At 38.4% G+C, this 12,227-nt stretch overlaps 1 protein-coding gene across 6 annotated transcripts in view; it reads left to right on the top strand.

The window, feature by feature from the left end:
• EPS8 (EGFR pathway substrate 8, signaling adaptor) overlaps nucleotides 1-12,227 on the top strand; it is a 141,465-nt gene that overhangs the window by 112,965 nt on the left and 16,273 nt on the right. For 5 of the 6 annotated variants that reach the window (XM_074826289.1, XM_074826290.1, XM_074826288.1 and 2 more), the window contains 4 exons: nucleotides 1,294-1,477; nucleotides 5,273-5,406; nucleotides 9,191-9,302; nucleotides 10,182-10,325. In XM_074826289.1, the coding sequence (XP_074682390.1) occupies nucleotides 1,294-1,477; nucleotides 5,273-5,406; nucleotides 9,191-9,302; nucleotides 10,182-10,325 (574 nt within the window). The remainder of the gene's footprint in view (nucleotides 1-1,293; nucleotides 1,478-5,272; nucleotides 5,407-9,190; nucleotides 9,303-10,181; nucleotides 10,326-12,227) is intronic. The other variant, XM_074826293.1, reaches the window with a different exon arrangement.

The raw sequence follows: 12,227 nt of genomic DNA, 5'->3' as shown, positions 1-12,227 counted from the left end.
GTCCAAATTCATCCTTTGGGCCCATGTTCAGTCTGCTACTACAAAATGAGCTGGAAACAGGAGTTGCAGCTGCTTGTGACTGCCAGAGAGCTTACCCCAGCAAAGCACCATTCGCTTGCCTTTACTTGCTTCAGGCTCTGCTGGCTTCATAGCAGCTTGCAGTGGGACTGGCAGTGGAAATTGCCTCATAGCATTGGAGCCCTGTGCAAGGAAAATGGATCACTGGGTAAAATAGTGGGCTCCTTGTCTTGGGAACTACAATCATCATTCGTTTAGTCCATCCTGAAAAGAGTTATAATGGAAAGAGAAGTAGCTCATGATGCGCAGTGAAGAATGAAACACTTAGAATATAGTTGGCTGACCTGTGCAGATTAGAAATGATGGTCTAATTGATCTCAGTATCCAGAGGTACACTGTGGTGTGGTGTAGCAGGAGAGGTGAATGATAAAACTCAAGGGTTACTTGACCTAGCTCAGGCCTGCTAATGGGCTAATAATTACTGACTGGTCTTGCAACTTGTATGACTCAAAGCATTTGTCCCTTAATTTTCAGCAGTGTCAACAACAAGACTGTAATGTACATACCCATTTCTACTTCCACTGTGAAGATTTATATTGTGGGATAGTGTGTTATGTATAGTGCAAAGGCAGAGCAGGAAAGCGTTAATTTAGTTTTGTATTACAGTAGGGAATGCTAATGGAGCTCTGAAAAGTAATAGAGTATTTTAAAAAGATCAATCTGGACTACAAACCAGCAAATGTGATGATAATTCTTGTGTCTTGGAGCATGTAGAATTGGGGGTTTTTGTTAGTAAAAGTGATGGTTTAGCTTTTTGGTTTAGATGTAGCTAGGCCCCCCAAGCTTCCATGCTTCATACCCACTTTCAGACTTTCTTATAAAACAGGCTGTTTCTTTGAAGTCTTTTGTCTGGTGCTTTTATGCAAATAGAGCATTGCAATATTTTTCCCCATCTAACAGTTAAAACAAATCCTAGATTTGTTTGTGATTGATTCTTCTATTACTCATCCTTTGCTACAAAACAGAAATTTGTTGTGTTTTACCACAGACATGTCCTTACAGCAGGAGCGGTTTCTTTCTGCATAGCAGAGCAGGGAGCACAGTTGTGGTCAATAAATGTGTTCTGCCAATTTTCTGTGTTCTAGCACAATTCTCCCTGTACTGTAATCCCATCCTCTCCTCTACAGTAATTAAAGCATTTCAATTTTTAGGAAACCTATTAAACCAATATTTGTATGGCCCTTGACACAGATCTCTAATTTACTTTTCATGCAGAGCGGACTGGCCCAAAGACCATTTTATTCCACCGTATGTCCCCCGTTTCCGAAACGGTTGGGAGCCTCCTTTGCTGAACTTCATGGGAGCTCCAAAGGAGCAAGAACTCAATCATTTGGCCGAGTCAGTGGCAAACGTTGCAGAGCAACAGCGGAAGCAGGAAATGAAAAGACTGTCAACTGAGGTAGGTTATCTGTGACAGCGTTTCATAAATTAACTGAAGGCAGCACCAACTGCTTCCTTCATAAAGACAATATTCTGTGGCACTGTTGGAGTAACTATGCTCTGACATCTGCTACATCAGTGCAAGTTCAGTATACTTATATTAAAGTTATGTGAAACCAAATACCTGTTCAGCTACCAAAAATACGATTAGGAAAAATGCAAGGTTTTTGCCTACTGCTCTCCTTGAAGTTGGTGCACTTTCCCACCTCCATTTAGAGGACAGTCCAAGCCCCTAAGGTTCAGTTTGATTCTTCACCTTGTGCTTTCAGATCCCGTTGATTTTGATCACATATACTTCAGGCAGAATTTGAACCAAAGTGTTCTCAAATGTGCATCCTTGCACAGGTACCTGGGCAAAAATAAAAAACCGCCACTTTTTAGGGAATTTGGGATTTAAGCTGCTTCTTCACAAATGTGGAATTTAATATCCTTTTCATTAATTTCTTGATACTCTCACTGTATTGCAAGAAAGCACTCAGAGGTGCTATCAGAGTAATGCCATGTCAGGTAATTTAGGCCTACATCTGAAAAACAGCTGCCAATTAGACAAATTACTGTATGGGAACAATTCCCCATTCTTTTCTCCTAAGAAATCCTTTGTTTCTCTACAAAGATTCTACCCCCTACTTTTTCAGTAGAGTTGGTCAGAAAATGTACTTTGATTTTTGTGAAAATGTTAAGAATATATGTGGATTTTGTTGCTTTTTATTCACAAAAAAATTATTACCTTTTATAAACATACGAAAGTTTTCATTATGGAAGCTTTTTGTTGTTGGGAGGACATAAACTTTAATTTAAAATTTTAACTTATTTTTCTATTCCAGTTTTAGTTTAAATCAAGTGTTAGCTAGCTAGTTAGTTATGTCCCCTGTTAGCAGCTGTGATATGGAAGTGCACCTAAGAATTTCCTAGGTTCAGTCCATAGTCTTTCCTGTCTTCCTTGAGCAATCTACACCGGTACTATATTTGGAGTGCATCTTAACACAATGATGTCAGATTTTATCTTAATTTTATAATATTTTATAATATGTGTGTATATATATATATATAACATTTTTATCTTAGTGAAAAAAATGCACATATGGAACAAGATTCAAGGGAAGAATTATTGTCTGTTATGGGATGGTGTTCCCTTGCAGAGCAATTCTTTTATTGGAGACTACAAAGCCTCCCCAGCAAAAGTTTATCAAAACTGCCCATGGAAAGCTTGTCACAATAAAACCTTGTTTTAATGAAAATTTCCATTAGTAAAACAAAAAAAAAGTCTACTCAACTACAGAGACAAACAAATTGGGTAAAAAGTCTGCCAAGCAAAGGAGGATAACATAGTACATATTTGATTACTTAAAACACTGTTTGGCTTTATGCCTAACAAGATATACAAGAATAAATGTGCCAAAACCTAAGTTATTGCCAGCGATTCATTGTGAGAAAAAAAGCATTTAGTAAAGTTAATGGGCACAATAATGTGAAATGTAGCTGTTGCCGTTGCTGTCACCCCCTTCACTAGTCATCTCCCCAAAATGTCTCATCAAACATTGTCTCAGTGTTTCACTGCTGCTCTATGTTTCTGTACAGGTTTTTTTGTTTACATTGTGCTCCTCCAAATAATAATAAAAACCCCAAAAAACAGCCAACCAACCAGAGACAAAATAGTATGGAAAAAAGAGGAGCATTAATTTTTATCTTCTGATGATTGAAAGAAATTTATGATTTAGATATATAATAAGTTAAAACAAATTTGGAGGGGGAGAATACATTTGAGGTATTTTGGTTGCTCGTGTTTCAGGGAGTTGATTTATTCTTTTTCATGGTGGTAATGTTGGTTGGATTGGTAATTGTTTGTGCCAATTTAGCCTTTTAATCTTCAAAAGACAAAAATAAATATATATCCCATTTCACTGAAGGTGTTTGTGTGCCTGGCACCTGGGATGTCAGGCCTTAGTTTCATGACTTGCTGAGTCCTGTGCAGTCTTGGGCAGTCTTGGTACCTTGTCTGCCTGCACTGGTGCCTCCTCAGAACATCCCTAGGGGGAAGAGGGTTGAGCTGCTTAATAGCTGTGAAACGTTGCAGGTGCTCAGCTGGAAAAAGCTGCATGAATGCAAAATTCTATTTGTCTGCAGCAAAAGGACCACCCTGGAGTGGGTGATACCAGAATAATTATTCTTTCATAAGTCTGTGTAACAGCTCCTTTAACAAAGAGTGCTGGAAAAATAAGATGAGAATTGAAGTGTTCATCTCTTGCTGCTAATTGGCCTCATGCATGGATTGCTCTCCCAAGGACCAAGGCTGCATGTTGAAAGCTGTGCTGCCCTGGGAGTGGAGAAGGGGTGTGTGCAGCTGCCCTCCCTGCGGGACTGCTCTGGCATCTGACAAAGTGCATTGGAGGTTCCCGCTCATGAGAACGCTTTTTAATTTTTTAAGTTTCCATTCCTGAATGGATGTAGCCACACATGCAGCTCTCACTGGAGGGGTTTCACAGTGGAGTCAGTTCAGCAATGAGGACTTGGCAGTGAAACAACGGGGAACTGGTGGTAGAGAGTCCAGTGAGGCTAAGGTGATGCAAATAATTTGTGTGTGAAGTAAAATAAATTCTTGCTTCCTGGATGTCTTGTAATGTAAAGTATAAGCCAGGTGACACCTGAGATTTTTTTTTTTTTCAAAGAGGTTTTAATAATACAGTTTTAAAGAACATTCTACATGTATGGGGGGTTTTGTGTGGTTTTAATTTCTTTTCATAAACCCTCAGCCCCCTAGGCAAGTGTCTCTGGCTGCCAGGTCACATACTTGGAGGTAGAGATTAGGTGAGTGGCTTTTCTGTAGCCACACAGACAGAGAAAAAAACCACCAACAAAAAACCAAACATCAAAAAAGCCAACAAACCAGGCTTAGAGATTTGGCAATTTCTGATGAATCTTAGCTGTTCTAACTTGTGCAACTGGAAAAGATCTAGAATGAGCAATTTCAATATCTTAATCTCCAGAAATGAACTGCTTAGCTTGTTTTTGTTTTGGGGAATGATGGTTAAAATAATTCTTACTTAGAAGCAGAGTGTCATTGCTGGATTTAAGGTGGGATTTTCTTTAGAGGACTGCTGTTTAAAAAGAACTTCCTAAAGCCTTGAATATTGTTATATATGTGCTTGTGATAAATTGTGATTATTTTCCTTAGTTAAAATCCTTAATTATACCAACTATCACATTCCTTTTTGCATTTATTCTTTGACTAGTCATGTTCAGTGAGAGGGGGTGACATAAATGAGGCTCTTCATACTATGATCCTGCAATAGCATAATAATTTTACTTGGGAGGTTTTATTTCTTATACAGGCTTACTATTAGCTAGCTAGAGGTTTCTGGCTTTAAGTGTACATCTAGAACAAAAGCTCAAAGCAGTTTCTCAGTGCAGTTTATTTTAAAGCTATTCAGCCATTGTTTATAAGTTGTGTTGCTGTAGTGATATCTGAGAGATGGCATGGACCTTGCCCCAGAGAACTGTTTTTCTAAAGAATACCCACTGCAATATTAATGCATTGGGATGACTTAGGATAGAAATTCTTTTATTCTTATTCTTTTGATCTCTCTGTTTATGTATTTGAAATGCAGAAGTTATTAACTTTTCATAGCAGAAACATGAGCACCTGAGGATGTGTGAATGCTGACAGGGACCCTAGGGGTGGTGGATTAAGTGAACCAGGCAGTGCTGCTGATAACACTAATCCACTTTGTGGCTTTGTTTCTATTTTGTCTTCCAGCCTCCCAGTGTTCCCGACTACCCTCCTTCCGATGGGTATGCATTCAGTAACACGGTTTACAAAAGAGGGCCTCTGCTGGACCAGGGGGCAGCTGTTGCTGCCTTTAAGCAAACTGTTAGCCGTCATGTAGATAGGTAACACTGAATCAACGGCGTATGTGGTGCTGTGGATAACTGTCCCGACTTATTGCTATTGGGGTGGTGGTGCCTGTAATTACCTCTGGTTGTGTCTGGAGCAGATCGTTATTTCTATGAGGAAGCAATTCTGGTTAGCAGTGGGTATTCTGCTTTTGCTTCTCTAAAACTTCATTAGAACTCTTTTAGTATAATTTCTATGAAGCTACACTGTTTATATATGCTGTTAAATCAATGCTTTTGTTAAAAATGATATAGTGGAATTCCAACCCAACTGAGAACACAGAGTCCTCCTATTTGGGTTCAAATTTTATTTCTGCTTTGTTTCATGTTTTTAAATATACTCTTTGCTCTTTTCAGAACTACAAAGAATGACAAGTCTGCTCTGAGATTCACCTTTTCTTGTTTTGAACGATCGTTTGTTTTGTTTAGCTGCTCGCTTAGTGCTCTGTAGTCTCCTGCTTTTTCTTTTCTGGGCTGGTGCATAAATATCCATTTTAAGAATAGTAACTCCTTGTTTCTTCCATTCTCTTTCAAATGTTACAGAAAATGCTCTGAAATATTTGCATAGCAGCCAGTGTCTTTTTGCACATCCTCTTTCATCCCCTTCATTTTAGCCTAAATCCAAATACCTTGACAAGATCAAATGCAGTGATCCTTGGAGTCTCAGCCTTGTCTCCAGGGAGCATTTATACCAACACAAGCTGTGGAAGTAAATTGGTAAAGAAGTGTTGGAATTGCTCCGCCATGCCAAACCATATTCCATATACACCATATGAATGGTATTTTGGCTTATGAGCCATGGAAGATGGTTAAGCTAAATTTTTGGGATCAGACTGCTGGTTAATATTATTAAATATTATAATTATTAAATTGTATCAGCACTGATATAATTCTTTTGATGAAAACCTTTGCATAATCCCTAGTTTGGAGCTATGTGCTAAAAGATCCTTTTATTAATCTGCATGCAAACAAATTCCCATGTGGTGTGCAGGTTGAAAACTTGATTCTTTTCCCCAACCTTGGGTTTATTCTTCATAACAACAACAATAGTAGTAGCAGTCATCTCTTAATAATTTTCTCAAACTTGGTTACTTCTTGAGTTCTTGTCTCAGGACCAGTCAGCTTGAAATCTAGATGATCTGTACTCTGAATTCCTTTCTCTGTTATCTGTAATGTGATAAGACCTGTTTTGTCCACGCAGAGTAAGAGTATTCCATGCAAATGTTGTTGCCGGCATTTCAGGTTTAGAGAATGAGTCTTACTGCATTGAACTATTGATGATATCAGTGTATCTGGCTGCAACTGAGTCATCCAAGCCTCCTTTGTGGTGGGTAAAGAGAAATGGGTGTTTTTAAGAAGCAGTTCATGTAAGGTGAAATTCGTCTTTTGAAAGGTATGAAATGTGACATGCTGTAGTGGTGCCCGTTTCTCACCACTGACTGTAGGAGGGAGTCTAGATGGCTGGTACTGATGTGAACATCCGCAGTGTGCCCCTATCTTCCAGTCTGTTCAACACGACACAAACTTCCATTTGTTAATTGGCTCTTGAGACACATAATACGTGCCTGGTAGGAACTCATTATTGGGCGAAAGTTGTTAATATGTATTACCTCAAGTAACTTCCATTTAAAGGTAAATTTTAAAGCATCTGTGAAGAAGCAGATGGAGGAGTGGGTTTGGGGGAGGGAGTGAGAAATTCAAGCTGACCCTTTCAGTCATCGTTTGCGTAGTCCTTGTTCAAATCTGGCATTCTTAATGAGTGGTCTGAAGGCAGTGACCAAGCCACCCCACTGTCTTCTGAGGGACAGGTAGGTTACACCTTGTCCAGGGAAATTTTAATCACAGGGAACTTCAGTGAGCCTTATTCCAACATGCCAGGACCTCCAGTAAGGTGTGCTTTCCTAAGTGTCAGAATCTTAAACTTTCAGTGTGATATTAGGTATATTGGGGACTCTCTCTGATGCTGAAAGAGTACTGAATAGCTTTTCAGCAAGTTGTGTGGTGTTTCAAAGTAGTATGCTGTGTAGCTTGATTTTTATGCTGCCATTTGAAGAAAAGCACCCTGAAAGTCTGTGCAATCCACTAGGTTCTTGAGCAGCGTACACTGGAGAGCAGAGGGCTGCAGTTACAGTATATCTGATAGGCAGTAATAAAACACAGTGGCAGATGGATGGAGGGAAGTGTTGAGTATATTTGTGCCCTGAGTAAACTGCTTGGCTCATCAAGCTGGGCTTAAAGAATTATGGTCTCTTCAGAAGCATACAGCCATTGCCTGGCCCATGTTCTGGGGATGTGGCTGTTGATTGCAACAGAATGGAGTAAAACTGAAACACAAGTATTTTTAAAAAATCTTCCTGAGTTACGTTTTTTGAAGGGATCAGAATAGTTAGGTGTGGACAAGGTAGGAAGACACAGTTAGTGAAATGAGTTTGGAAAGGCAGCCTAAATGTAAAAGTACCTTCAGAGGTACATTAGTCATATCCCTGAGATAGTAAGAAAGGAGTTCAAAAATTATATGAATTTGGGTGGGTGACAGAAAAAATTAGGATTACTCACACATCTTTCAGCCTCGTAACAGCTATTCTGCAGGCTGGGGTTCATCCCATGTTTTTCACTCTCTCCTTAAACAATTTCAATGTTGTGTGTTTCAAAATGATCTTTCAATCTAAATGTGACTCTTCCTTTGTTCTGCTCTTCAAATCAAGTGAGACAGTTCTCCACAGCCATGCAATAGCTAGGTAACTACTGGATTGCTCAGGCACACCTGGGACCCATGGTTGCATAGCACCAACATCAGCAACCATCTGCATTCATATCCCTGTGCCGTGATGTTGCATGCAACATTTCAAGCCATTGATTGCTTCATGTTTTCATTATCTGTTTGGATTTTTTTTTTTAACTTTACTACCTGGTATGGACTTAGGTTGTTGGGTGTAATTTGCAATAAGTGAATAATGTTACTGTTTCTTCTGGACCTGTTTTGAGGGGGATGGGGGGCTTCTCAACTTGGAAGGATACTGCATCAAAGAAACTAGTAGATTCTCACCCAAAGGCATTCTGAACAGGTCTTTCCTCACGGAAGCAGAAAGTGTTAAACTGTGGTATGCTTTGTTCTACAATAAACCCTGTTTGTAACTGCCAAGAAATTATTTTTCATTTTTAATTGATACAATAACTTGAGGTTGTTAGAATTGATGGTATCCTATGGTTAATTAAGAAAACTGATCTACAGTAGATGAGCATTTTTTAGAGTTTAATTCCATTGGTGTTGATGACAAAAATTTATTCTTCTGTTGTGTATTTGAAACAATGTATGATGAACACTAGAAATACGGTTTTGTACAAAGCACAATATATCAATTATATACTAAGTATAGTCATTTGTTTATATGGCAAATGACTGATTAACGTACTGTAGGAAAATAGACTAAATATAGTGCACATGTTTATTTTAGAACAATAGCACCTACTAATCTAAGTTGTTATCATATATCTTGCAAGCAGTGAGCTGATAAAGATTACCAGTACTCCAGTACTTGAGGTCTATGTAGCTCAACTACCTCATTCTTTTGTTTCTATGTTTGGTTTTTGGTTGGTTTTTTTTTTTTTTTTTTTGGCACTTAAATCAATGTGTTATAAATAGGTAGTTCTACAGCAGCATCATGTTATGGTGGGGTGGGTTTTTGTGCTTAAATGTTTTTCAGGTTGTTGGAAGAGGGCATTTGTGGTTTTTATTTGCTTGAACGTCCCACTGAACAATAGTCTGATCTTTGCTTTGCAGAAACTATGAAGCACACAGTAAAGCACAGACCAAGAAATATGCCAAATGCAAGTATGACTTTATGGCAAGAAACAACAGTGAGCTTTCTGTCATGAAAGAAGAGATTGTAGAGGTAATTTTTTTTTTCCAAAGAAAAAACACAAATTTCTGGTACTACTTAAAGCTGAGGGTACCTTTCCTGTGGATAATGTGACTGTCCTTAATGATTACTTCAATGTGTGTGACTTATCTCCCTTAATATGGAAAGTTCAATTAATTTGTTTTGCGTCGTAGACAAGATAAATAGAGATTCTGCACTGACTTATGAATTGAGCTGTAGAGATCCATGCTAGAAATATATTTCTGTGTGTGTTTTGTCCTCTCTGGTGTTGCTTTTAAAAGCCTTATTTAGTAGTATTTAAATAACTGGCTCTGGCAAACACTGGAAGAGTTGGTACCCTGAAAGCTAGACACATTTGGAAGGGAGGGAGCAATAAAGAGGGAAAATGTTGTGTATGAGATTGCATGGCAGATAGTCAGATTTCAGACTTCTTCTCGCCATCCTGCACCAGTTCCCTGTTTACTCAGAAGTGCTTTCTCTCCAAATTTGTGCTCTCCTAGAATGATGCACTTTTCCTTGGGTTATTAGTAGTTACTTACTCCTTTTGTCAACAGCATATGGGTTGTAGAGATGCCAGCCTCTCTGCACGAGTATTTGATTTTCATTCTGCTGTCTTGTCCAGCATGTCTGAGTTTACAGAGGTTCATTACACACTTTTCTTCCATATCCTTTCTTGAGGGCCACATTTTGAAAAGTGCAGTACGACCATGTAGAATTAATGATGGTGATAATCAAGGAAGCCTTCAAGGGTTTCCTTAGGGACATCTGTGTAAGATTTGTTGGCAATTGCAGAACCTGGCAATGGTTTTGATTTGAAATGAAGCACAGTCTGCGTACTGGCAGGAGGAAGGTCAGAAGAAAATATGTAATTAATTTACCAAATTATTTCAGATTCTGGATGACAGAAAGCAGTGGTGGAAGGTTCAGAATAAAAGTGGCAGCACAGGCTTTGTGCCAAACAACATTTTGGACCCTCTGAGGAATCAAGAAGGTGGTCTAGGATGGTCAGAGCCTGCATATACCCGCACCATCCAGGTATTGCCCGCTCCTTGGGAGCAAAACTTTCCTTTGAAGTGTGCATGTGTGTGTGTGGAGGACGAGGAGATTCACAGCAAGGCTAAAATATCTGTATGTCCCACCGATAGTCAAAAGATTTGTATTTTTTGTACAGGCTGAGGCTGATTTCTGTATTGCATAGAGTCTAACGTGAGAATGAAGTTGATAGAGATCCAGCAAAATGTTATTCTTTTAGGGTTTTTTTCTGCTTATTTGCTTGGTGGTGGTAATTTCGATCCTAATGGATGTGTATGCATTTATTTTAATTGCAAATATCCTTTGTGGATTGATAGCTGTTGATGCCAAAGAAGGAGTTTGAATTATTTAAGGTAGGGTCATCTTTGTTTCTCCAAGGAGAGTGAACACCAGCTTTTCTTTTTATTTTCTGTCTTTGTGTGTCTCTATCTTAGTCTTGAATTTATTTAATTATTGTAATTTTGGAGTCATAAAAAAATAAGCATCTTTGCTTTTGAATTCACAAAGCACGTATTTTTCAATTACTATGCCTGTGTATCGATAGCACTCTATTCTCTTGACCTAGTTTTGGGGTTTTTTTTCATTGTTGTTGTTTCTTTTATATGTTGAACAGAATTAGAGTGTAAAATTAAAAAAAAAAAATCTTAGTGCAATTGTCCACCTGAGTAAGGATATACAGGATAAAGTTGTAATGTGTATTTTTAGACAACATTTAAGTGGGCTGAAGGCTCATAAAATAAGAGGTTGTGTTTTCTAAGACCCATTTCTTCCCTTTTATTTCTAATGATTTTGAAAGGTTAGGCAAACAAATTTGGATTAAGCAGAAATTCCAGGCCTGCCTCTGAATCAGAGGTTTTCAGTCCAAATGTAAACCAAACTTCTCTTGAAACTTGAAGTTAAATTTAATTTGATATAATATTCATTCCTTGTGCCTACACACTCCAGATGATGACTGAAAAACGAGAAATGCCGTAATGTAACTATTTACTGTCTCTGCTACAGACTCATCTAGAAGTCCCAGTTGATGGTGTCACTGTGATGGATTCTGTGTGCGCAGCTATCATGGAAGCTGCAGCTTTTGCAGCTTTCCAGTTTTGCCATGAATATCAAAAATCTCTTGAGAAACAGGTCCTATGCTGTTTCTGGCACAATAATATGGTAGATCTATCTTGAGCTTGGTGGGCTTGAATCAGACCATTTCTGAGTTTTTCCTATCCCTAATTGTTTGCCTATAACATATAAGCTCATTCTAAATTGATTATGGTTTTTGCCTGTCTGTGAAATGAAGCATGCATCTAGAGTGCTTTCCAAATCCTGATTAAAAGATCTGACTTTTTTTTTTCCTTCGGGTGCATGTCGTTCTGTGTGTTTGGATTTGCAAAGAAATCCTGAGTAGACTTGAGCACAGTTTTGAGTAGAAGTTCTTACACTGTTCTTTGTAATGCACTGCAGGTTTTCAAGTTTTCTGTTTGAAATAATGACATGACATGGGAAATAATAAAATAATAATTTTCACAAAGCATTCTCTATGGACCTATGCGTATTAGCGTCAGAGAACAACATATAAGATAGTTTTGTTTCTTTGCCCTCTGGCAGGTTGTTCCCTACAGCTTTATCATATTCAAATGTGAGCCTGAAATACTGTGAAATTATTTAGGAATATAACGAATTACAGAGGATAAATGGAGTCTTTACCAAGACATGTCAGTAATGTTGTTCTTAACTTTATGGTGATTATTATAATTCTAGCACTCCTGAGTGTACTCATTTGTCTCTTCCCCTGTGATAGATACATGGTTCATTTGGGATCTGTTTGCATAACCCTATTTATTTTCATAACAGCGCTATGAGACATTGCTGCTATTTCAGAGAGAAATGAGGCATTGAAGGGATGACTGCCTTGCC

This window comes from Strix aluco, chromosome 5 (genome assembly GCF_031877795.1).
Source record: "Strix aluco isolate bStrAlu1 chromosome 5, bStrAlu1.hap1, whole genome shotgun sequence".
NCBI lineage: Eukaryota > Metazoa > Chordata > Aves > Strigiformes > Strigidae > Strix > Strix aluco.
Note: the sequence above shows the minus strand (reverse complement) of the source record. Positions and strands in the feature narration are given on the sequence as shown.